Raw genomic sequence first — 27552 nt, 5'->3', positions numbered from 1 at the left:
TTATTAGGGTTTGCTCTGCCATGCCATCACCAACTGCCAGTCTTATCTGCTGGGTCCCCCAAGTGGGGATCTCTGTGCCATGCTCTGTGGGCAAGTCTACATAAGGAGGACTGCATAAGGCAGACAGCCACAAACCTGCATCCAGTGAAGTGGAGAAGTTTTCTACAGATAAAAAGGTATTTGCTTTCCTTTAAAATGGAACTTTTTTTGGCAGAGGGGGTTTCAAGACAGGGTTTCTCTGTGCAGCTTTGGAGCCTGTCCTGGAACTCACTCTGTAGACCAGACTAGCCTCAAACTCACAGAGATCCACCTGCCTCTATCCCTTGAGTGCTGGGATTAAAGACGTGCACCACCACTACCTTGCTAAAATGGAACTTTTTGATTGTCTTTCTATCCACCACAAACCCTGCAATTTGTTAAGTGAACATTTGCTCAGGAGGTGTGGTAAGAGCAGTTATAAGCTCTTACCCCCATGTCCATTTTTGTGGAGCTTTTATCCTAAAGGTCATCTGGGTAGCCTCGCCTCACAGGCAGCAGCAGCCCAGCCGTACCTGTTCCCAGCAACCCCCGTTCTCAGCCTTGCACAAGCTTCTCTAAATCAAGGGATTGATTATATGGAGAAAAGATAACCCTCAGCTCAGATAGGTCTCATGTTAATCTGCAGGCATGTTGTTCAAAAGAGGATTCTTCCTTTCCTACTGGGTAAGCAGCATCTTTATCTAAAAGGTAGGAGTGGGTCCTGAATCTTGCTGCAGCCTAAATCTGTTTCATTAGGTAACTGCTTTGCATAAAAGATTGACTTTTTTTTTTTATTTGCCAGCACTTAGTCAATTAACTAGAAGGGCTGAGCCCCATGATACCACAGATCAGGAGAGCAAGCCAGATAATAAAAGTAATGCCCTGTGTGTGATTGAACCATCATCTGTTTCCTATAGGTTTGCAGTGTCTAGTTAAAATGATGTTTTAATCAAAAGCTTCCCTGTAATTTACAGCATTTTCATGACTTTCTAAATTCTTTTCCATTTAATTATTATAATGAACATAATTAATATGTGCTGTCAGCTCTTCGCTTTATTTACATTGTATAGGATAATTAAATTTGGTCTGATAATTAAATTAACTCAAATGAAAGATTATATGACTGCCTGAATATTACTATCCTGGGAATAAGCACCTTTGCATATTCATTTAGATTAGTGTCTGCCTTTCTCATTTGATAGCTTCCAGGTATCACAGCCACAGTCTTAGGATAATTGAAAGGAAGGATAGCTTTGGCCCACCCGCCCGCCCAGCCTCTCTGCAGTACCAGGAAGTAGATAGATCAGAGTTTTATACTTTCTCAACTCACGATCCCTTTTTGTCCAAGAAATTGTTCCATGACCCTGAGTGCATAGGTTTATAAAATAGGTATAGAAATACAATATTTACTGATAATAAGTTGTAAGGAAATTTATTTAAAACCATCCTTGGTATACATGTAAGCATACTATTCACTAAAAACTAGAGCAGATGTGCATACTAATTAGATTATTTTTACATAAATAATTAAATATTGGCTGAATATTTGATACGGTAGATCATAAAGCATCTTCAGTGGTTTTCAGAGTTGATTGCTATTTATAACCATCAATATTAAGACCATCACACACACACACATACACACACACGCACAAACACACATATATAATGCCAAATAGCAAAAGTCCATTTAGCAGGAAGGGTAGCCTTTCACAAGGAAAAGCATACAAACTGTTCAGTACTGAAAGGTCAACCCTGAAAACGTATATACAAGTAACATTACTCATCAGGTTGTATTTAGGAATATATGCAAATACATATGTGCATGCAATGACAATTAGTGAAAAAAAAAGAAGCCACAAATTTGAAGGAAAGCAGGAGGGGCTATATAGAAGGCTTTGAAGGGAGGGAAGAAAAGGGAGAAATGTAATTAGATATAATCTCAAAATTAAATTTCTTAAAGTATTTTCAGGGCCCTTGAAATTATTGGAAATTCTGTCCTAACCTGAAGAGAAATTAATTTCATAGTTTTTTATGAAACTCAAGTCAGCAACTCCAACAGCAATTTTTGAAGTCAAACATTATAGCACAATGCAACTCAAAGACATTCTAATTACTTACATAACAGTAGGAAAATATTAGAAGTCTTTGTTTTCTGTAAGTAAACCATTATGTCTCTGTAAGAGCAGAAAACATTGGTTGTATTGTAAAAAACACTTTATTTCATATCCAATATAATAGCTTGAATCTGAGCCAAGGTGTTTCAGATGTGTTTCTTGTTGCTGGGGTATGAAGACCTGTGTAGAAAATGTGCACGTGTTGTATGTTCAGAATCAAGGTGGTCGTGAAAGTGTGTTATACATGCTGCCAGAATCACCTAGGAATAATCACATTTGATTCCCGTTAATCTTTAATCACTGCATGTTGAAAACCTTTTCCTGTTGCCACATTTTTCACAGTCACTTTAGTAGTTTATGTGACCTCATAATAAGGTCACGACCCACAGTTCAGCAAGCTGGGGTATAGATCATGTATTCATCTGCCCTGCACTTGTGTGAAGCACCTGGAGGCTTCTAGGAAGACCAGAACAGGCAGGGGGACCATGTGACTGTCATGTCTGTCTTCCAGATCATTTGATGACCTAAGCTTTTTGTTTGTTCTTGTTTTTGCTTGTTTTTTGTTTGTTTGGTTGGTTGGTTGTTTGTTTGGTTGGATGGTTGGTTTAGTTTGGTTTGGTTTTTCGAGACAGGGTTTCTCTGTGTAGCCCTGGCTATCCTAGAAGTCACTCTGTAGACTAGGCTAGCCCCAAACTCAGAGAGATCTGCCAGACTCGGCTCCCAAATGCTGGGATTAATGCTATGTGCTACCACCACGCAGCTTGTTTCTTGGTTTTTGAGACAGGATCTCACTATGTATCTCTGGTTGTCCAGGACGTAGATTAAATCAGGCTGATTTCCAACTCACAGAGAGATCCTCTTACCTTTGTTTCTTGTATGGTGGGATTAAATGTGTGCATCACCATGCCTGAAGATTTTTTTATGATAATTTCTGAAAGGAATTTGTTGCGCTTGTATCAGGCATTTTCCTGTACACATAAGTAATGTCTTCATCTTATTTCATCTGCAGTTAAGGTTGTGGCATGTTGCTTAGCAGGTGCTTTGCCACTGAGCTGCAGCCTCAGCCTTTTCTTTGTGGTGTTATATTTATTTTTAGTGTGTGTGTGTGTGTGTGTGTGTGTGTGTGTGTGTGTGTAAATCAGAGAACTCTTTGTAGAAGTCAGTTCTCTCTTTTCACCATTCAAGTTCTGAGAACTCAAGCTTGGCAGCAAGCACTTTTACTAGCTGAGCCATCTCACTGCCCTTTGTGGAATTTTGTTTCATTTTATTTTTATTTTATTTATTTGCAGTGGTAGGGCTCAAATCAGAGCCTCATACATGGTAGGCAAGAGCCTTTCTACTGAGCTATATCCCTAGCTTCGGTGTGTTTTGAGAATGCCAGTTAAGGTAGAAATAGAGTACTTGCCTAGCAGTTTCCAGAACCACTGTCCAGCCTCTGGAACACTCAGAGCTAACCTAAGTCCCAGGCAAACATCCTTATCTTACTCTTTGTCTTCCTCAAAGGCAGATGATCAATCCTGGGTAACGCCTACTTGGTACACTGCACTGGCCTCATCTGGTCCATGGAGGGCTGGCTGAGAGTGTCCTCCACTCAAGGCCTTCCTGTTCTCCCGGTGTCAGCACCTCATTCTTCATCTGCCACATGAGCATTCGTCTTTCTGCATGTTCTTCCTTATGATGGCTACAGTTCTTTTCATGAGATGGAAAAACTCAGGAATTTCAGCAATGGGACCATTTTGGAGCCAGGTTATTCTCAATATTATAGCACCAGAGAAAAACATGGTGCTTGAGGGCCACTTGAGAGACTTGAGGTAGATCGTTAAAAATAATATTTGTGCTGGGCAGTGGTGATGCACACCTTTAATCCCAGCACTCAGGAGGCAGAGGCAGGCAGATCTCTGAGTTTGAGGTCAGCCTGGTCTACAGAGTGAGTTCCAGGACAGGCCCCAAAGCTACAGAGAAACCCTGTCTCTAAAAAAACAAACAAACAAAAAGTTTGTTGTTCTGTTTAAAAGTAATATTTGCCTAAACATAGTGATGTACCTGTGTTAGAATGAAGACGTTTGCCAGCCACCAATTCTGGTGATTTATAGGAAGTCACCCTCCACAGGATCCAAACAAAAAGACATTTCATTTGCCTCATCATTTGTGAGTTTTCCCCACACAATTTTAGCGCAGTGCAATATGTCACTAGGCATGCTTTTTTTTTTTTCTCCACAAACCACCTAAGAGATCCTAAGAAATTTCTGGCCTGATAGGGGCTGCCTTGCCAAGGAACAAGGCAGAGCAGATAGCAGGCAGTGCAGGAATCTGCATGCAGCCTCAAGCCTGAGTACTTAGAGCAAGACCTTAGCACTGTCACACTTCGTTGTGTAGGGACCATTACTGGGATTACCTCCTGATATGTGACATGGTTGCTCCAGGTGCTTCTGCTGTGGCTGACACAGTCTCAGAAAAGGAGGCTCTAAATGGCTTTGGATGACTCTGCAACTGAAATTTTGAGCTTAATCTTGCAAAAAGCTAAATACCATGGTGATTCTAAGCATAGGCTGGCTTTGACACCCTAGCACTGTGACCCTGCACAAGTTACTAAGCCTCTGCTTTCTTACTTCCGTGGATTAGTTTAGCCATAGGAATGACATAAGATTAATGATTTACATGTCTGTTTTAAGACTTATCCCTGCTTCAGAGCATCCAAAGATGGACAAAGGATTGCCCAGCCCAGATACATGTTGTTCGTAGAGTTCACAGGCCTCAGGTATCTTTGGTCCACTTGAAGAAGTCTGCTGGGTGTCATATGTGCACAAAACATGAGAGTTCAAGACTCTCATCAGTTTAACTCAGGTAAATCACAGTTTTCTGAATCTGTGTCTTTGTTCATTGAGGAACGTTTTTAAATAAAATACCCAGAGATCAACTGTAAAAGTATAGTCTTCACTTGAGGTCTCCTGAAATGAGGAAACTATATCAACATTGTCCCAGAAAGATCCATAATTGTTGTACTGGGATCCTTCAATATGTATGTGGCCCTGGGCAAGTCACTGCCCATCTCCAGACTTCAGTTTCCTGTCTATAAAAAGAATTAAGTAGGCCAGCAAGATAGCTCTGCCGGTAAAAAGCTCTTGCTTCTTCCAGCTATAACAGATGAATTTACACTTCTAAGATGTAAAAGCTGTCACCAGCCCAACATTGAGATAAATTTAATCATTTTCTTTTCTTTTCTTTTCTTTTTTTTTTTTGTGTGTGTGTAAGTATACACACATTCATGTGGGTACCTGAGAAAACCAGAAATGGGAATTCGGTCTCTTGGCTGGAGTTACAGGTGGTTGTGAGCTACCTGACATGGGTGCTGGGAAGCAAACTCAAGTCCTCTGAAAAAGCAGTAAGTGCTCTTAACCCCCAAACATTTCTCTAGCCCTGTTCGTTTTTAAGGATAGTGACACAAATACTCCAGTTACACTGGCTTTCTGGCTGTTCTTCAAGCACGCCTCACCCTTCTCTCTACTAGGGCCTCCATCCCTGCTGCTTTCTGCCTAGAACCATCCTCAGAGGTCAGCATGATTTCAGGTGCTCACTTCCAAACAGTTGGTTCTTCCCTGTCCTGTTACCAGAGTACCTGCCAAGGTTCTAATTCTTGGACCAGGCATGCAGTCACTGTTTTCAATTCCTGTGATTTATTTTCCTTGACCCTCATTTATTTCCCTGATAATTCGTTTGCTTTATCTGCTTGATTTTGTCTTTTTGCCCTGATAAAATGTTAAATACCTTAAGAACAAATTCCTCATTAATGGTACATATGGCAGTGCCAGGCACATAGGATAACTATGTCTTGAACAAATATTGGATGGTGAGATGATAAGGTCAAATTGGTCCATCTTTTGAAAGATCCATCACTTCTACTTACTGACAAACTAGCTTCTAAGCTTTCAGTTAAGACTTACTTTAGCCATTTCTTCACCATCATAATTTATCTTTCTAAAAAAATGTCCTACCTATAACTGCTGACTTTGCGACCCAAAGGAAACAGCTTTGTTCAGGGTGTGGCCAGTTGTGTGTTTGAGAAAGCAGCAGTGTGAAGGGAGCTCTAAAGGCCAAAGGTCTCATCTCAGCCCCTCCTCCCACAGAGAGTGCTTGGCCTACGACAGGCTATCTGAATGTTGACATCACTGCTATGACAGAGACAATGGCCCTAATTCATAAGGCTGTTATAAAAATTATATACCACCTTGTTAGCCAGGTTACAGTTTGGTTGTGTCATGCTGTGGAGTAGAAATCTTTGAGGTGGGTCTTCTCTCCTGAGGTTGGTGGCAGTATCACAAATCTCTGACTTTCTGTGAGTCGGTTTAGAAGGAAGCTCTTTGATGGGTGCATAGGCATCAAAGGACTTAGGTAGCCTTAGCTCCATGCCCTTATTGGCTGACAGCCCGCATGACCTTGCTCTTTGTCTGGCCATGTTCATTCCCTCCAATTTTCTCAGCAGACATTACACATTGTTGGCATTTTTCATCTCCTGAATCTCTACTACATCCTCAGCTCCACTCTTAAAGCTTCATGTATCATTCGTTCAAGGCTTCTCCTGAGATTCTGGCCTTACTACAAATTTCCTGGTCTCCCAGGCTTTCCTTTGAAATCTTGATGGAAGCCTCTCTGACCCCACGACTCCAGTTTACCTTTAAAACCAGCATCTCTTGAGGTATGATAAAGTCTGCCACTGGGCCAAACAGTAGTGACCCCTCCCCTAGCCTTGACCTGTGTCTACAGTGGACTCAAATCCCTGGGGTGGAGTGGGGGGCTGGATGTGGACGCATATGTCCTGAGATGACCTTGAGTGTGCAGGACTACAGAGCTCTCTCCCTAGAGCAAGGGCTTTCAAATAAGTTTACCCTTTTATATTCCTGTCCTTGAAAGGCTAGGGACCTCCTTATTCCTGAAGTATCTTCAAGACATCTTTACTTTGCCCTAGTGCCAAGTATTTGGTCTATTTTTAATGATATGAATTTCCTAAATACCCATGCCTTCCTTGCTAGCAACTTTAACTGTGTTCCTTTTCTTGCCAGTCCACAAGCTTTTCAGAACTTTCCCCACTTTCATTTGCTCCCAATTCTCACTATAAACTTGGCTAAAAGCAGGCAATGCTACCCACACCACAACCTAAATGCTGGACTGCCTCAGATTTCCTCCATGAGACTAATTAGTCCATCACTTTGAACTCCTCATCCCACAGTCTCAGAGCTTGGATAAAATGTAGGTAAGTCTTTACCAGAATGTAACACACATGAGTTTTAGCCCAGCTCCCAGCAGAGTACTTGACTCTCATCTGAAACTTCCATGAACACAGTCTGTAATCTCCACATTCCTGTCAACATTCTCAGCTCTTGGCAGAATTGCCCGTTAAGCCCTGCTTGCAGTATTCTATGGCTTCTGAAGCCTGTGTCTCCAAATTCCCTCCATAAACTAGTTCCAAAGGTTCATGAATCCAGTGGTCAGGTCATTGGCAACAACCCCGCCTTTTGATACTGATTTTCTGTTGTTGACAATGTGACAAAATACCTCAAAAACAACTTCAGAGAGGACAAGTTTGTGGTGTGAGTCTAGAGGACAGTTAGGAGAAGTAGGCATGCTTACTTTATGAAAGCAAGAAGCAGAGATTGTTCCTCTGCTCATGGTCTTGTTCTTACTCCCATTTTGTTCTGTCGTCTGGGCCCAGCCTCTGGGATGGTGCTGCTCACGTCCAGGGCATGCCCTCCCGACCCTGAGGTAGGCATCTGTGGGAACACCCGCACAGACACACAGAAGTGCTTTACTAATATCCTCAGCAGCTCTCAATTGAATCAGGTTGACAGGTAAACCATCACAGCCTTATAATCTGCTGTTTCTTTGCTCCCTCATAGTACCTGGTGTGCTGGAATCCTCATGAGGTTCCTGCTTTAAGGAATTAATAAGCCTGCTCTTAAAGCCTGATGAAAGGAAGATGGGCTTTGAAACCAGACAAAGTAAATATATTAACAGTTGTTCCATTCTTATAGTCTGAGATCCTAGGCAAGCCACTTGCCTTCCCAGTACCTATGTCCTTATCTGTGATATGTAGATCCTATTATTAGCATGTCATGTGATTGGTATACACAGTGAATTAATGATTAGAACATTCCACGGCCTAACCTGTAATATTGTTAAAACTATTGTTGTTTCCCTCCAGATTCCCTACTCCTAAAGAGAAAAGCCCCTGTGTCCACTCAAGTCAGCTCTGACACTTTCTACCATCTTAAGTAGGTTATCTCTGCTGTCAGATATTTTCTTCCATCTGCTGAGAAGATGGAGAAATCTCTGTCTCCTGCCTCCAAGGTTCCTCCTTGGACCCAAAGCACAGGGTTGTCTTCCCATAGCTGGGCCTCTGGGCTGTCATTTCACACACTGCTCTGACCCAGCCACCAGGGAGTCCTAGGCCAGTCAGTCTGGCATGGCTGGTTCAACTGGACCTGCCTGACAACTCAGCCGTGTGTGCTTGTCTGGAAGGCAGTGAAGGTAGGTACAGAAGCGGGAGGCACGAAGACCTCACGCCCAGACACATCTCCTCTCTGTGTAGCCAACTGAAAAGCACGGAGATTACTGCGAGGTGCATTGAGATTGTGTTAGGAAGAGAAACTAGAAAACGGCTCACATGAATCAATGTGAACATTTAATGGGCTTTAATTGGAACCTTATCCTACTATTCTTAGAGCAGAGAGATGAAAGCAGAAGAAATCTGAGAGACCATTTATTTTACTTGAGAAAGCAGTAAACTGAAACTACAAAAAGATTTGACTACTATTATATTTTTATGATTAAATAAAATTGTCATAGACTAGTGCTGGTGAGCCCATAAATGCTCCATGGAATGTACCCATAGTCTCTGGCAGCTGTTAGGTTATGGCCAGAAAAACCTATCAGCCTGTGCTCTGCATTTGTTAACCCTGCCATTCTCACCACACAGCAGCTTATGGGAAGGAACACTCACCCAGTTCTGCTGGCAAGGACCACTGGAGTATCTGTGTTTGAAGGCGCTAGTAAATTCTGGCTTCCACTTACTCTCGTCCCCATTCCCTACATCCTGCCATTTGTAAAGAACAGAATCAATCTCACTTCTGTCTGTCTGTCTGTCTGTCTGTCTGTCTGTCTCTCTCTCTCTCTCTCTCTCTCTCTCTCTCTCTCTGTGTGTGTATGTGTGTGTGTATCTCTGTATCTCTGCCTGTCTATATGTATGAACGTATATATGTATGTTCTTTATTTTTTTAGAGACTGGATTTTAATTATCAAACCCTAGGCTTTGAAGTTTGAATTGGAATATTTCATGTAATAATTTCTTTCATTTCTTTTTAAGAAAAAAATATGTATTTTACACTTAACCATTTTTACCATTATTTACATGTAGTATCTGTAGGTATAAGCAACATAGGGCATGTTCATGTGCCCATGCTCATAACACAGGACAGGGTGATGTCTGGGAACTTGAAACTTGGAGAACTTCAGAGACCATCCAGCCAACTGCCCTAGTAGCCAGAGAGAAAAGGACTTGCTTCCTGCCTTAGAGCTGGTCCCCCCGCCATGCCTTATCTTGAGCTTTTGGCAAACAGTCTTCCCTCATATTACTGCATCCCAGTGGCAAGTGGGATGTGGATACATAATCACATAGAAAGCCCCAATTAGTCCCTCAGAGTGATGGCGACTGTGATGAGTCTGCTAGTGCTCTCTGAAGAAGGCCTCCCTCCTCTGTTGGGAACCAAAGTGGGGGCAGAGCCTTGTGTGATCCCTGAGGAATTGTAGAACCTGTAGTGTTGGGCAAGTGTGTGAGCTGGTCTAGCACAAGCTTCTGCTGCAGGATGTGTTTGAAAGGAATTTAGAATGTGCTTCTTTTAAACTACAGTTCTTTTCCTCACAGAAGATTTAAGAAAAATCAAAAAGAGTCTCTATCAGGCAACAAAAGGCTAGAGGGCGGTTTATTCTTGAGGAGATGCCAGTATTTTGAATTTTTGGCCCTTTAGATATTTATCAGTTATTCCTTCCCATTTGTCAGCTTTTACTAAATGCCCACCGTGGTTTAAACCATGCACTGAGAGACACAGGAATGCCTACAGTCCAGACTGTCTTTTGGGGAGTCCACAGAGCAGACACAGGAATGCCTACAGTCCAGACTGTCTTTTGGGGAGTCCACAGAGCAGACACAGGAATGCCTACAGTCCAGACTGTCTTTTGGGGAGTCCACAGAGCAGACACAGGAATGCCTATAGTCCAGACTGTCTTTTGGGGAGTCCACAGAGCAGACACAGGAATGCCTACAGTCCAGACTGTCTTTTGGGGAGTCCACAGAGCAGACACATAACATTAGTGTTGAACCTGCGCTTCCTTCAGCAGACATTGCAAGACTGACACCCAGGATAGTGGGACACAAAACAGAGCAAGTTCTTGCCTTCATGTTGCTAATGTTCTGAAGAGTGAGGTTCAAACAGAAAATGAACAACAACTCACATCTATAATAGAGATATTTCACAACTGAAGCAATGCTTGTGCTGATACATAAGATGAAAACAGAAGTCACTGGGTTACAAGGTGGGAACATGCATATGAAAACGTACAGGCAAAGGTTCTGCGGTATGAAAGAGCCTGGCAGGTAAGGAGCTGCGGGCTGTTCATTATGACTGGAGCGTAGCATGTGAGCAAAGCTAAGACCTAAGCCTGAGATGTGGCAGAGCCTAGGTCATGAGGAACATGTGGTGACAAGGACTTGGAGATTGTCTTCTGGGACATGAGGAGTCTCTGGTGCCATTAGCATGGGGCTGACCTGGTGAGACATGGCTCACAGTCCAGTATTTGGAGAATGGGTCGGTAGTTGTCAGCCCTCCACAGTGGATGCCCAGCACCCAGACCTAGTACCAATAGTCCTGAGTCACTATTTTCCCCTCAGAAGCAGAGTGAGAGACCCTGCCCAAGGGTGCTCTCCCTTTCCTCTGCTAGTGACTCTAGCAGATATCTGACCTCCCTCAGGAAAGTAGTTAGGGGCCTTCTCAGTTTTCCCATAGGAATAGAAAGAGGCCCTCCCTACATGATGAGGCCCGTCCCTGGAGTCCACCCAGTTTGCAGTATATAGGTCAGACCAAGTCCTCCCTACATGATGAGGTCCGTCTCTGGAGTCCACCCAGTTTGCAGTATATAGGTCAGAGCAAGTCCCCAACTACTATACATTTTGTTTCTCTTGACCCTGGCTTCCTCTCTATTTTTTCCCCTGTTTTCCTCCTTCCTGGATTTTCTACTGCTGCTACACAGCACTGAATCCAAGACCACCACTCAGAAGTCTACTGCTCAGAGGCTACTACCTCTTACATAGTCTACAAGAATTCTACAGTTAACCCCAGCCTAGAAATACCTATGAAAGAGCCAAGTTTGGAAAGGGAGAAAATGGTTGCAGGACTAGACAAAGAAACATTTGGGTTTCCTTGCCTCCATCGTAATTTGATAAGCTTTGATATGTGGACAGAACCTTCTCATTTTTCTACTGGGATGTTAATAAAATAAAGCCACCTCTCCCACCCGCCCCACACAGCATTGGATTAAAGAAATGAGGAAGGGGGTGTTTGGGGCATGCCATCTTCTTTAAAATAATGGAGAAGTTTCTGGCCTCAAGGACATTCTTGTCTTATTGCTCCGGTCATGAACCTTGGTTGCAGGTATGACAAGCTGGCAAGGACACTAACTGATGAACCTGGCCACTATAGCTGCTGCCTCTGCTCCAGCATTGCGTAGGCCCAGGTCTGCAGAGAAGAATGCAACACTGTTTTGCTTCTTCTCTGCTAGAATAACAATGATTTACAGACTCTCTTAGCTGTCTGTTTTAATGAATTTAGATGTCTAGACACCTATTTTGCCCCTGTGTTAAGGACATCTTGTCTCTTACGACAAGAAAAGGAAAAAAACAAATTGGGAATTAGTAGGCACAAGGAATTTGCCCTGGTGGGATTTAACTATTTGCATTCATTCCCCTATGCTCCATTTACACCACCACACTGACAGACAGAACTGCTCTTCCCTTCAGTCTGACCGACAGCTTTCAGTGCATATTGAACAAAGCTCCTCCCTTCCATACATATGCACACGCATGTGCACATACATATCTGACTCCCTACACCACTGTGCCAAGATGCCAAAGAGCTCCGTCATCTCCCCTTACAGATCCAAAGACAGAATTAACTGAGGGCCTTGAAAGCTTTCTGGTGAGCAGCCCCTGGGCTCTGATGTGATAGATACAAGCTCCTGAAATAACTTAGAAACAAAAGCTAATTTATAGCTTGGTTTTAGAAGCCAAATTCATTCATTCTTTTTGGGGGAAAGCTATTATTTACCAGGCACTACGCTAGGCACAATGACGTATAGCAGTGGCATTGTCCTCAGCACAGTCTGGGGCATTTGCCGATTAGGATTCACTTCAGTCTGTCGTAGTCTTTCTCATTCTCAGTCTATTTTTTCCTTTATTTTATTTTTATGTATACGAGTATTTTGCTTGCGTGTATGTCTGTGCACCACATGCATGCAGTGCCCAAGGAAGCCAGCAAAGAGTGTCTTATCTCCTTTGACTAGAGTTATAGATGGCTGTGGGATGTCATATGAGCCCTGGGACCTGAATCTGGGCCCTCGACAAAAGCACCCAGTGCTCTTAGCTACTGAGCCATCTCTCCAGCCATGGTCATTTTCTCTTAAAGTCAGTGATAGATGTGAGGCTAGTAATATTTGGTGGCAGTAAATATTTAGAAGCTTGCTGTAAGTCCTTCTTAGGGGGGAAATATTATCCATAAATAAAACAAAATAGAGAGATTTCTGTGATTACTCCTAAATAAGTAGGGAGTTCAGAATCCCTCTTGGAAATAGATAAATCAGAATTTAATGGGTTTCTGTTCAGTTTCTGGTTTTTTGTTTTTGTGGGTGAATTCCCTAGAGCTGTGGATTTTGCTCTAGTGCTTATAGATTGTAATCCACATGTATAGAAGGAGTAGAGAAGCTACCATATGAGCCTTCTGCAGCTTATGACTTCGTATTGTCATTTTGATCCTGGCAGGAATGTGCAATTCCCCTCAAAAAGTGAATTTTTCAGTTAATCAAGTCACCTTTAAAATGTAATATGTGTTTGATATTAACTATTTACAATCAGTTTTAAAGAAATATTTTAACTTCCTACCTTCTTATATTATTTTATATTTTTTTGCTGTCTTAAGAAATTAGTTCCTAACCAGGTGTGGTTGAGCCTGCCTTTAATTCTAGCACTCTAGAGGCAGAGGCAGGAGGATTTTTGTGAGTTTAAGACCAGCCTGATCTACAGAGCAAGCTCCAGGACAGCCAGAACTATTATACAGAGAACCCTGTCTTGGAAAAGAAAAAAAAAAAAACAAAAGAAAGAAACTAGTTACTTCTGCAATGTCAGGTATATGAGGATCATTGTGTATGTAGAAGTAATTTTTAAATGTGTGGAGTATTGTGAAGATAGTTGATTATAATTAATAAGATAGTCCATCACAATATAGTCATCCTCTCAAGACCAAATGGGAAAAGAGAGAGATTTCAACTTCCATAAGATGATTCTTGACAACCTTCTGAACTTTTATTTTTTGAAATCATTTTAATCCTCACTTCTCTTATTTGTGTCCCTGTTGTTTCCTTCTGTTGTCAGTTCACCACCTTCTCTGCAGCACTCTTCCAGACTTGCTCATCCTGAACTGCCGGAGACCAGAAACCCTGCTCTCTTGCACTGGCTTCGGAAATGTGAACTGCTGCACTGCATTCAGTGTGCAGACTTTCCTGGGCTAACCGGCCTGAATCATGCAGGAAGATGGCCCTCTCTGTAAGGACGGAGAGTTCTCTGGCCTGGCCGTTAGCTCCTTAGCCCATTCTGAGCAGTGTAGATTCTCAGATGTGTGGTGGCGTTCTCATCTCCCTGCCAAGAGGCCTGCTGGCATTGTTCCTTCCTTGCTTGATCTTGCGCAGCCCAGGTGGTCACAGTTGGAGAAAGGGAGTCCTCTTAGGAGAGAGGAGGTCAGGCTGCTCTCCATGTTTGTATGACTCTTGGGGACCTTTGAGTGGGACAGCTGCTGTCACACAGGTGTGAGTCTGCAGGCTAACCTCTGTTCCACTTTCCTACTTCCACTTACTTCCTGTCTTTCTTCCTCCTCCCTCTTCCTCCTTTTATTCAGTTTTTTGACAGAATTATACCAGGGCCATAACAAGTATTAGTATTTAGACATATTTTCTATGACAGCATTTACTTTTTTAATTAAGACCAAAGGTTAGGCTTAAAGTGAGCATTGCCTAGAAAGAGGACAGTTGCCGCTCTGATTCAGTTCTGTACTCTGAAATTGAGAGGTCCCCAAGCAGACCATACCCTGATAAAGGATGTGTGAGTGCTCATTATATAGATAACTCATTTCCAATTTACCAATCAAGAATTCCAGTTAAAGTAAGTCAGCCTGAAAAACACGGAAAGTATGTTAGAGGGGCTGCATAGAGAACTGTTGCTTAACCCCCAGCCCAACATCCCCAGAAACTATCTGTTCTTACCAGAATAAAATCTACTAAAAGGTAACCACATTGGGAGAAAGGTACACTAAAAATGTATGGATCATAAAAAGTATGTTCTCATCAAGTTCACAAGGATGTCTCTAAAGTGAATACAAGCCTGGAAGTGGTTAAATTCACTAAGAGTCAAACCCCTGGAACTGTCGCAGAGATTTCCAGCAGAGGAGGATGAGTCGCGCTCCTTTTCTGGGAGTACCAGTACAGAGGATGGAAAACCTGAGAAGCCAGAGGCAGTTAAGTCCCGATGTCATAACAACTGCATATTTAAAATGCAAATTACAGCACTGACTCAACAATTGAGAGCATGAGCTGCTCTTCCAGAGGGCCCAGGTTCAATTCCTATCACTCCAGCGCTAGGGAACTTGACACTTCTGGCCTCTGCCTACACCAGCCACAATGTACACAGACATGTGAGCAGGCAAAACACCCATACACATAAAATAACAATAAAAATGTTTTAACTTGCCAGTCACTTTTATTTAAACATGTTGAGAAGATATCTTTATGAAAATATATTTTAAATGTCCAATAAGAAAGGGATGAAGGCACTGGAAACCTATGTGCCTATTCTGGAAGGTGGCCAGGTGCTCAGCCATAGCAAGACAGTGCTCATTTGGAGTCACATGCTCCAGCGGTTCACTCCTGGGAGTCCTGCTCCATCGCCAACCATTCCTCTCTTTTACATCCGTAAAACTCATCATTTGAAACAAACCCTTGACAGCTCAGCACATAACCAAGAACTGGTCATGTGATACAGAGCCAAGAAAAGCGTGTGTTTTGGAAGAAAGGCCTTTTATGTTAGTTTAATCTGTGTATGTTGGTCAGTTTAGTCTGTTTAAAATGGCCATGGATCACGCTCATCTTTATCTGGGCTGGCACTGTCACACAACACACCGCTGGCTAACAGCCAGTCATGGGAGTAAGCTTAGAACTGGTAAGGAGAACTTCTCTACCCAGGAATGGGCAGCCGTGTGAGCACAGTGGCCTGGATGGCCTGAGAGGCTAGATCAAGCCAACAACATTTGGAGTTAGGAATTTTCCAGACCCAGCTCCAGCCTAGACCGGCTGGGGTCCTGGACCACATCTTTTGAACTTCCTGAAGTTTGAGTCCTCTTTATAGTAGCAATCGTTGCTGAGTTGGCCTCAGAAGGTGCAGACAGAGGGATTAGCTCAGGGCCTCCTGAGCACTGAGATGGTGTGGCTAGAGGGACTAGGCTGGGGCCTCCTGAGCACTGAGATGGTGTGGCTAGAGGGACTAGGCTGGGGCCTCCTGAGCACTGAGATGGTGTGGCTAGAGGGACTAGGCTGGGGCCTCCTGAATGCCGACTTGTCCGAGATGAAAGTTACTGAGGTCCTGGCAGCGTAGTGTCCTAAAAGACTCTGAGTGCCTTTATACCACAGAAGACACCAGTGTTACCTAGACGATTCCAGATCTCTCCTTGTAGCCAGACCATAATTTCCTAGTTGGTGCTCAGGACCTTGAGAATCTCAGTTCTGGCATCCTTCTAGACTCTGGCTCAGAGTATCACCAAAATGCAGTCATTTTTCTGTTTGCTGCTAGGGTGGTAGGTGAGAGACATGGAAAGTTTTGATGCTCCTCAGCTCAGGCTGGCCTTGAACTTCTGATCCTCCTACTATAACTTCCCAAGTGCTGGAGTCACAAGTGTGCACCGCTGCACCTGGCTGAACTAACTTGTCAACTGTGCTGCTTGGGATGTCTTCCAGTGCTTGAGGATTTCCTTAAGTGTGTCAGGGAAGCGCATCCTGGATATGAATTGGGAGCCATTCACACTTTTCATAATGACAAGTCCAGCACAGTAGCCTCAAAGCTATGTGAACACAGACACAGAGACACACAGACAGAGTTCTAAGCTTCTTTTGCTCTGCACCACTCACCTGTGTTTCTTGGATCATACTTAGGCAAGGATGTTCTTTTCAGAACTGTCAGAGCGCATTTCCTACCTCACCACAAGATCCTGGCTGGCACCCCAAGCACTGTTTGCATAGCTCTGTCCTGCACAGGCAAGGCCAGGGAGCAACCTCAGCAGTGGCTTCTCAGGTGACAGTAAGTTTGCTGATGATTGAAGCCAGCCTCTGCTAGATGCTCTGCTCTAAAGAAATGGGGGAGGGATGCTGGAAAACATTTGTTGGGCTGGGTAGGAGCTCTGCTCCTGATCAGCAGAAAACTCACGGCAGAGAGCTGGTGAGATAGCCAGTATCCCTAACTAACATTGTCTATGCTTTGTAGGTGTGGACACATTACTACTACATATGGAAAAGACTCTAAACTTGAATTAGCTGGATGGTTTTGCATTGATCACAAGTAGAGGCAGACCTAGAACTCACAGCTGTCTAAGGCCAGCACGCTCAAGCCTGCACTGTTCCTGTAGCATAGCCCAGGGAAAGCTATTCACCTGGAGAGTGATGGCAGCCTTTCTCATGCACATCATTCTGAGGACAGTGGAGTGGTGGCCTTATTACAGGAGTAATAGAAGTGTCACTCTCTCCATTACACTAAGTAAGCAAAGTAAAGGCTTTGTGAGCACACAACTAGACAGCCAGAAAGAGGGCCCTCAAGAAAGCCTGACTGTGCTGGTACGCTGACCTCAGATATCTAGCATGCAGAGCTGCAGGAGATAAATGTGTCCCTCCAACCTATGGTATTTTGTTGTGGTCAGCTAAGACAATCTGATACTGAACCTGTGAGTTTCTCTCTCCACCAAAACTTTCTTCACCTACAATTTCCTAGTGCCTGCATCTGATCCAGCCTTCCACATGCAATCTACCCTCTCAATATAGCTTCTAGAGAACCTAAGAAGGGGAGTCTCTCCTCCCACAGTACAGCACCCTCACTGAACTCCTTGTATTACGATTACTGGTATAAATACCTCATCTCCCACAAAACTAATGTCACACTAATCCAGCATATTGCATCTTTGCTTGTGTGTTAGAAAAAAACACTCTTTATTTTCTTTTGTTTCAATGGCATTAGTACATCACTTGGCCAGGACACATACTACAAATGATGGCTGAAGTTAGCACTCTCTGGTTGCTGCCAGAGGACTAGTGGGTGGCCAGGATCCAAAGCAAATTAAAGAACCACCAACGTCACTTCTCTGCCCTGGACATACACACACACACACACACACACACACACACACACACACACACATCCTCTTTAGAATCCTTTTTTCTGGTATCCAGTTCCTCCTGGTCCTCTCTACTCATTTCTAGAATTCTGCTTCTTTTTCTAAAGCTACAGCTTTCATTGCTTGTAACAAACAGTAGTCATTGTGGGGCTCTGTCTTTCATCTGTGATCCCTCATCAAGAACAGTAAAGAAAACCCTATGGGTCACAGGGAAACTGGGTAAAATGCAGAACTATGTCCTTGGCCTCTTCTTAGGAGACCAGAGAAGCTGTGCTACCATGGCCCTCCCCAGAGCAGGATTGATGGGTGACTGCAAAGCCTTGAAATTATATTACACTTCTCAAGTAAAATGTAGAAATATAGTCTTTCAATGAGAAAAAATATGTTTAAAACTCCAGTATTCTTGGCCATGTTTTCTTGCTTTATTGAGGTGCATGATACTTTGTGTTTACTTTGTGAAATTGAGCTATTTGATTTGTGTGTGAGAGAGACCTTAAAGAAATTACTTTTAAAAACATTGTCTACCTTCAAACACAAAGCGACTGAACAGTTTGCCAAAGGCTGCTCAGCTAATTGGTAAGAAAGGCAGATTCCCAGATCTCCTACTCTTTGATTAGCACCTATTTTACTTTATTAGTTTTATGAGACAAGATCTCTTTATGTGGTCTTAACTGTCCTGGAACTCACTGTGTAGGTCAGGCTGGCCTCGAACTCACAGAGATCTGCCTGTCTTTGCCTCCTGAGTGCTGGAATTAGAGGCATGCCTCCATACCCAGTGAGCACCTATTTTATAGCTGTACCTGGGGTCAACTTTTCATCTCTCTTGGTCTATTACATTTATGTATTTATTTGTGTGTGTGCTTCAGTGTGCATGTGTGTGTTCATGTGAGTACATCACGGTGCTTGTGTGACAGTTCCAGAACAACTTACAGTTGGTTATTTCTTTCCCACCATGTCACCCTCCCATATGGGTTGGCAGGCTTGATGGCAAGCACCATCACCCACTGAGCCTCCTCACCAGACTTCTCTTGCTGGTGTTAGAGCCCAGCTCAGCATCTGAAACTGGACAACATATTTGAAAGTTTGTTTTTACTGGGGCTGTACGTGCTGCTGACTTCTATCTCTGGCTGATGACTTTAGCCACCAGGGAAGCACACAGTCAGGGTATTCCATATCACCACTGCAGAGCTCTAGACGCAGGCTCTGTGGGAATCCCATGTTAACCTGTAGATCCTGAAAGAAGAGGCAGAACTGACTTAGTTACAGTTCCATCAAGAAGGTTGTCAGATGTTGTGAGCTGAGCTGATTGCACACATTCAGGAAGACCCTTGTGTTTCATAATTATTCTACTAACTCCTACTGATTTGGGATTGAAAGGCAGTCCAGGGTGATATTTGATCACCTATGCATCGGCAGTGAGTGGGTGCCGTCTTCTGGTGCTTGAAACCCTGAGCATCAAAGTCAGGATATTTATAATCCCAGGCTCCCTACCCAGCCCCCAGGGGGAGTGGTTACCTAATGCAGCTGACTGTTCACTGCATTACTCCTCTGCCACAGGCCTACCTGAGCTAACCCACCTAGTCTCTGTGCACTTTCTGGGCCTCCTGCCCCTGCAGGCAAGTGTGAGTAAGGGAGGGTCTCACAAGCCCTTACAGATTCCTTACAGATAACAAGGGTAGGTCCTACCATAGGTGATCTTATGGCTACAGCCCCTTAACAGAAGGTAACCAAACTGCCCTGTGCCCATTTGCATCTTGTCCAGTCCAAAGGTCTAAAAGTAGTGGCCTCCAACAGTGCACCTCACTAACTGCTGGTAAGTGCTGTTCCTTGATGGGATGTCAAGTCCCTCGGGGACACTGCTTCAGGAGACTGAGTGCAGTGAGCTCAACGGATGCTCTCATACTCTGTGCTGGCTTACCAGCACCAGGGAACTGATGTCTTTGAGTTAACATTGTGTCTATCCAGCCACACTGGCCCCTATTAATGCCTTTTGAATTAGTGTATCTTTCAATAATGGCATTTTAACAATGAAGTTTCCAAAAAAAACCAAACTTGTTCTTAATTTTTGCCCAAAGGTGGGAGGAGGGGGAATTTCAATAATGGCATCATTATAAATTCTAAAGTGATGACCATTTGGCTGTGTTACAAAATATGTAGCTAATAATTAAAGATTTAAGTGGAAACTTCATCAGTAAGGTAGACAGAACACATTTTTCTCAGTTTAGGTGTCAGAAATGGCACTGCACGGCCATGTGCAGAATTGTCACAGTGCGAGTCTTTAAAATTCCTTTTGGATTTTAAGGTATTAACAGGTCCCTATCAACATTCTCTAAAGTTTTTTGATGTCATATTAGCTATTGAACAAAAATATGCGAACTATTACTTTGTTGATTTTGTTCTTAAACCACACTGCATTATCATCTGAGAATGTGTTCTTAAAGTATTGTTAAAAGTACTTTGAAAACTTGTAAATCCCTGTAATTTATGTTTCTCCTGCCTCTGCTGTTTTGTTCTGTCCTTCTGGTTTCAATTTGAATGCCGTCCTGTCTGGGTGTGTACCTGTAAAATTGTGTTTTTCCGAGTACAATTTACAGTCCCGACCTTAGGCTTTTACAGTGTCCCTAACCTTCTCCGGGTTTCCTCCTGTACTGTGAAGTGAGTTTGGGGTCACCCTGCTCTTTCATATTAGAATTGTCTAATCAAAGTTACTTGAAACAGATCTGATTTTGGCATTTCTTAGTTTATCATTTCGGCCTAGGGAGTGAATTAGGAGAGCGTCCCTGGCAGTCCACTAATTGCATTGCCCTATTAAAGTGTACACAGTTGTAAACCCAGACTGCTTCAAGACAACAGTCTCATTTATCTAAACAGTTCTCCTTTTAGATTCAATGGCACTGATGGAGACCAAGATAAGAAGTAGGGACTGGAGGAAAGATCGTTTAGAGCCTGTACTAGCTGGAACCATTCCATCCCCTACAATCAGTCCCCTTTTCTTCCTAGGACTTGTCTGCAGACGGAATCCATCTAGCTGCATGCAGTGAGCTAAGTTAGGCAGAGACTGCAGTGGGCAGGGCCGCCCCAGACACGGTCTTACTTTGCCGGGAACAGCTCTGTTTTAAGGAACAGGAGACGACTTTAAGGGGCCTGAGGGGATTCTGCTTAAACTGTGCATCCTAAATCCATTCTGTAGGCATCTCTCTGTGTGGAAGCTGTGCCCTTCATTGTGGAGTTTTATTGTTAAATGGCCACAGAACCTTTGGAATCTTTTTCTTAAGTTGAGAAATGAGATATTTAAATAAAATTTTGGCTCTTTTCAAATATCACTTGCACTAAGCTCTGATAAGGAGTCAAGTGCCTTTCTCTTTTTTTACCTCCTTCAATGTGGTCTCGTTTGACTCGAGGGAAGGCCACAGCTTTCGCAGCTGACCCAGCTACTTCTCTGCTGTAGGTAATTGTACAGTCCGGCCGCCACCCAACGGTGCTGCAGAAACTCTGCCAGCTGCCCTTTCAGTATTTCAGTGACCCAAGGCTCATCAAAGTGCTGTTCCCTGCGCTCATCTCTGCGAGCTACAACAACCTTCAGAACAAGATCATCCTGGAGCAAGAGATGAGCTGCGTTCTACTGGCTACATTCATCCAGGTACCTGTGCCTTGTGCCTCCTTTCTCCTGTTTACGGGCAAACTCATGAAACTGGAAAGTAAACATGAGGCAGCTTTATGCTCGCCCTCCAAGCTGCTTTTACCTCTCTATGTCTGTGCTTCAGGAAGTCATTTCTAAAGCCTGGAGTCACTACAGAAACCGGGTGGAGCGCTACATGCTTCTGCCTGGAGCACTTCAACCAAAAAGCTCATTTGCCATTGACAGAGAGGAAACTTGTATCGGGTCTGTTTAACAGGACTCCAGGCTCCTTTAAGGCTTTGGCCATCACGTGGGTCTGTCTTTTAGTCTTGCTACAGAGGATAACTGCTGAAGAAGGATAAAAAGTTGGGTTTATTTGAACATTTAAAAATAAATATGGTTTGCATATGTGTACAAAGTTGGGAGGATAAAACCTGTTTGATTGCTTTTTTTTTCCAATCTAAAAGTTTGAAGTACAGCCTTGTAGGACTGAAGTCAGAACCGGTGCTATGGAAAGTACTAACGTGTGTAAATTAGCTCACTGAGCTGGCAAGAGTAAAGTCAAGGTGACGGTTCCAAACTAGGATTTTTCATATCTTTGTAGATGATTATTTTATGAAATGTCCCAGTTTTTTTTTCAAATGTTCTGCGTTAAAATCGCTCCTGCTCCACATGATATTTCCTGTTCTTCCTAACGTGAAACAGAAAGCAGAGTTCTGTGTGTGTTATCCCTGTGCTGGCTAATGTTCAGATACCTCTGTCAGAGTGTGAGCGTGTGCAGCTGCCCGAGAGCCACCAAGAACAGCTGAAGACTTCCCAGCTTGGCCTCCCTCCTTATCGCGGGCAGGCAGTGCTCCCTGTCCCTCTCCCGGAGTGATCAGTCAGTAAGCATAGCTAGGTCAAGGAGACTTAGAAATACTTTCTTTTCAGCTTAGTTGTAACATTTGAGTCTGGGCCCTATTTTCTGCATGATTTCAAACTGGCTCATGATTAAATTAAAATCTTAGTAGAATCCTGTCCTGTAAAGCCATGGCTTCAGCACAGAGCTCTTCATCTGCTCTTAGAACCTTAAGCCAGAGAAACCAGCTCTGTCGAGAAGTGCAAGTGCGCTTTTGGGTGTTTTCACACGGGGATCTTTTCCACTGGAATCAGTCCGAGGGGAATCTCTGAGTGTGCATCTATGCTGGGCTCTGCTCTAGACCCTAAGTTGTATCATGAATAAGACAGATAAAACCCACCTTCCAGACCATTCCTAAACAACAGAAGGACCAAGTAGCATGGAAGGTAGGAAGTGAGCCCTGGCCTGGGGAGGGAGGGAAGCCTTTTCTAGCTTAAGCCAAGAGGCCTCAGCCCAGACAAGTTTCCATGTGGGCCTCATTAGTTCCTTTAAAACTACAAGTGACAGCACTCAGGTGGTTGAAGCAGGAAGATGACAGTGTGAGGCCAGCCTGAGCTACGGAGTAAGACTGCCTCAAAAACAAAAATATGGATGAGATCCAAAACTATAGTTACAACTATTCCAAATAGACCATATTTAATACAGTTTTGCCAAATGGTATGGAAATTACTTCTTTCTTAATTTGTGCTAGCATTATTAGACTAGACTAGTGAAGTTAAATCGTTTTTTCTATAAATAATTGTGCTCAAAAATGAATTATTTTGAATCAACTTATAAATGTGCCATGGATCCAAATATAGGTTATTAATAATCACTAGAAAGTAATGTTAAGATTATATTATGGCCTGTCATAAGTTTCTGAAGACTTATTATATACTCTATTTTTTTTTCAATTTCCATCTAAAGGTAAAATGACCAAACTTTAAAGTTTAGATGCAGAATACTTTTGTTTTGGATTGATTTGTTTTTTGTTTATTTTTTGTTTTGTTGGTTTGTTTGCTTGTTTGCTTGCTTGCTTTTGAGGCAGGGTTTCTCTGTGTAGCAGCCCTGTCTGTCCTGGATTATAAGGACCCTTACATTCTTAGTTTTTTTTTTTTTAATTCTTGCCAGGCATAATGGCATACACCTATAATGCAAGCACTTAAGAGCCTGAATGAAACATGAGGATCACTCATTTGAGTCGAGCCTGGACTCCAACTCCCTACTACCCGCCCCCCCCCCCCCCCAAAAAAAAAACCTTTTTAAAAGTCTTGTTAGCTTTTGAAGCCAAAATGGTTCATTTGGCTTAGGTTTCAGGTTCGGGTGTACAGTGGTGGTTTGTAGGCAGCACTATTGCCCTGGGCAGTGCTCACAGAGAAAACTTAGTCTCAGCTTTCAAGAATGTGGCCGCACAGTCTCGTCCTCTGCCATTGTGTCTGTGCCCCAGATAGTTCATGTGGCTGTGACACCAGCCTAGAGGGACCTTGCAGTTCACTTCAGAGCGTTGGTCTCAACCCAGTTCTCTCTTCTCATACAGGACTTTGCACAGACTCCAAGTCACGTGGATAACCAGTCTTCTTACCCCAAAGGTAGGTCCCTCTGAAACTAAGTTCGGTGTGTAAGTTAGCTAAGTGAACGGGCTTGCATTCCCTTTTCCAGTTAGAGAATTTCTGTGTTGTCTAAAGTATGTGATGTTCAGACATCAAATACTTGAAGAGTAAGAAATCTACTATATCACCGGAATCTACGGAGGGGCCCCTGGAAATAAAGAAAAGCACAATCCACCTTTCTATCCTCTGCTGGTGCAAGGTCTACGGAACGCTGACTAGTAACAGGGAAGCCAGTCATACAGCATGACTACCAGCCCAGACATGTCACTCATGAATGCGTCAGGTCCTAACATGGGCTTCCTGTCCATGTTCAAAATAAAGGTGTCCATAACAGTAGCTAGACCGCTAAATTCAAGCACTTGACCTATTTTAATTGAAAATAATTTTACATTGCGGAAAATTAGGATCCAGTTAGCAGAGTTCTGGAAGTAAAAGTTTTGTTCCCATGATCAGGGCTAGAGATGGACGGTTGTCAGCTTTCTGTTTACATTCTTAAATATCCTGCTACCCAGGCTATAATTGAGAAGGACAGTTTGGTCTAATGCTGTTGTGGCAGGATCTCTGGTTAATGAGTCCCAATCTAGACTTTCTCCAAGTCCTCCATTAGTTTGATAGTATTAAATGTTCCCTTAGAACTGGACGTGGTGGCACATGCTTGTAATCCCAGTCCTGGGAGATGGAGTCAAGAGTAATCCTTTCAACGCCACCCTTGGCCAACCTGGGTTACATGCAAACCTATCTCAAAAATAAAATTAAATAGAATATATAATAGTAATTGTTCAGAGGCTCACTCCTACCCAGTAGGATCCTCTGGGGCACCCACCAAGAAACCCCTACTTGGAGACAATTTGGCTGTCATTTAAGAAAAAAAAAACTATAGTAAGCAGGTAATGCAAGGTACACAGAAGAAAAGACAACAAAACTGTTACAATATCATGAAAAAATGTGAGGCTTTATTGACTCGGGTGCTCAGGAAAGTAAACAGAAAGTCGTGCAGCTTTCCAGACATTCAAGTCGGCATCACAGTTAGCACCACCGTCTGAGTCCGTGTGCAGGTTCAGTTCTGCCCTCACCCAGCCACCGCCTCTTTCTGTTTTTCTCTCTTTGTTTTTTTAAGCTATTAGGACATGTGAAGGAAATCAGTACAATTGTTTAATTTTTTTGGTCATATGAAAATACTTTTCCAAATACTCTAATGTATTTATTTTTAACTAAGCCACAATATTTTTTGCCAGTATAACTATGTAGACTGTCTTAATTCTTTTTTTTTTTTTTCTGCCCTAAAAAAAGATGAGTCACTACTTAAGAGTCCGGGAAGAAAAGTCCCAGAATGAGAAACTGCCTCCCTTCACTTGGCTGAGCATAACGTGGAGTGGCAGTTCCTTCCTTTGGGGGTGGGGGCACTCTCTCTGCCGTCCCTGCTGCATCTGCTCCCAGCATGGTCAGTGACAGGCCATATGGAATGAGGGCTGAAGAGATGTTCTGCAGTTAAGCTCACCTGCTGCCCTTGCCAAAGACCGGAGTTCAATTCCCAGCACCCACGTCAGGCAGTTCGCAACCCCCTGTAACTCTAGCTACAAGGGATCCATTGCCTCTGTCCTCTTAGGGTGCTTCCAGCACTCGCATATGCAAATGTGCACACACACACATACACAAATGTGTGATATAATAATGATATAGTATCTTCTGTGAATTACAAGCTAGCTAGGACTACACAATGAGACCTGACCAAAAATAATCAATCTTTATTTTTTAAGGCAACGCTGTACCGAGTATCCAGCTTACACTTTGGTCATGGGCCCCCTTTGTGCTTAGATTAAGTCCTCATAAATTATGTCCAGGCAGCCTCTTGAGTGTGCAAGTAGCTGTGTGTTCCCAGGTTCTCACCACCGAGGGGCAATTTCAGCATTCCGACCTGCTGTCTCTTGACTACACCATGCTTTTGAGGGGGTCGGCAGAGCTGTTGATGCTTACCTTTGCTCTACTAGATAGCTGCTGAATGCCAGATTGAGCACTTCCAAAGTTATGCCTAAATGTATGTTTTTAATTAAGTAGATTATTTCAGGAAAAAGAAGTCAAAATTTAGGCAGGTTTGTGAGTCAGTAAAAGAGCTGGTACTTGTCTGCAGGGTATTGACTTCAGTCCCCAGCACAATAATAATAACAATAATAGTAATAATGATGATGTTGTCACCCTTCACATATGGTTGTACCCATTCAAAACTATATGTACATAGCTGCAACCCTGTTACCTCTTTTAATAAATATTTCATAATAATATAATATATAGATAATAATCATAAATATACAGGTTAATGTCTGAATGTGTGGCTAAAATACATTTATAACATACTATAGTAGATTGACATAAAGATGAAGCAGACACCTTGTTTACAGAAAATGTAGCAAAATTGACTGGAATACATTGGCTCCTTTTGTGCACTGGTCTCAGAATAAGCTGGTTTCTAAGCCTTCAGAAGTCACTTCTTAGTCTCTTTTCTGTCTCCCTCAGGAAAATTCGGGAACCTCGGGGACTACCTGGAGCTCGCTAACAGATTTCCTCAGCAGGCCTGGGAAGAAGCCCGGCAATTTTTCTTGAAAAAAGAGAAAAAATAAATGTTTTTTAGCTAATTCTATATTTGAGTACCTTTGTTAGTGTTTTACATTGTTTCTTAAGGGCCTCCTGGTGTGTTTATACTCTCCTGCTGCAGATACGCTCCTCTGTGCGCTGTTTATAAAGACTGTACATATTGGACTGTTCTTCCTAATTTTGCAAATTGAGCTTGTTTCATTAATGCCCGATATTTTGGAGTTTGTTTACTTCCATACTGTATAATTTGCATTTGTAATATGGGTAAAATTAGACTTAAAAATAGCAAATATTGTAATGTAGTAACACAGTTTTCAGTGTTGACTTTTCACGTTAAAGCTGCACAAATCTGAGAAAGTGTTAAGACATTTAACCTGCTCTGAGTTTTTCTTCTAAAGCTTGGAGTTGAGACCTGTGTAACTAACACTTTCCATAAGTAAGCCTTGGGACTGTTTGAAATTAGAATACCTAGTCACTGGTCGGGAACTTCCCTGGGAGAAAGCACTGTGAACTATTAGCTTTGCTAACCTAAATTTAGTGTTCAAAATAAAAAAAAAATAATGTGGGAGCATCAAGTATTTTCTTAAATGATTTATTTGAAACAACATAAAAATAAAAGAAACAGTGAGGGTGGCCATGTCTCTGAGGATAAGGCAGTCATGGGCACACAGCTAGCTCTGTCTGGGCCAGGCCGCGAGGACAGGGTGGGGGTTGAGGGTCTCCTCCTTAAGTGGTCCTCTGCTGAGCCTGAGTGGCATTGCTGATAATTACCAAGAAAGACCTGGCTGTGGAGATTTACCCGAAAACCTAAAATTGGTCACAGGAAGCTGAACACAAGAATCTTACCTTTCTTCAAACAAACAAACAAAAAAATACTTACCTAATATTCCGGGCACTTCTTTTTGGAACCTCACGGCACTGCAGTTATGTGTGTTCGATTTTTTACTGTTTTACAAATCGAAAGAAAATAAAGAGGTGGGAT

At 42.9% G+C, this 27552-nt stretch overlaps 1 protein-coding gene across 1 annotated transcript in view; it reads left to right on the top strand.

The window, feature by feature from the left end:
* The window catches only part of Scaper (S-phase cyclin A associated protein in the ER), a 343723-nt gene extending 316171 nt beyond the window's left edge, over positions 1–27552 (top strand). Inside the window, exons 30-32 of the mRNA XM_041638504.1 lie at positions 21324–21515; positions 23909–23960; positions 26493–27552. Of these exons, the coding sequence (XP_041494438.1) occupies positions 21324–21515; positions 23909–23960; positions 26493–26596 (348 nt within the window). The 3' untranslated portion in view covers positions 26597–27552. The remainder of the gene's footprint in view (positions 1–21323; positions 21516–23908; positions 23961–26492) is intronic.

Source organism: Microtus oregoni, unplaced genomic scaffold (assembly GCF_018167655.1).
Source record: "Microtus oregoni isolate MIOR12 unplaced genomic scaffold, Mior012 000055F_ref0000237, whole genome shotgun sequence".
Classification (NCBI taxonomy): Eukaryota; Metazoa; Chordata; class Mammalia; order Rodentia; family Cricetidae; genus Microtus; species Microtus oregoni.
This window is presented reverse-complemented; position numbering and strand designations above follow the sequence as displayed.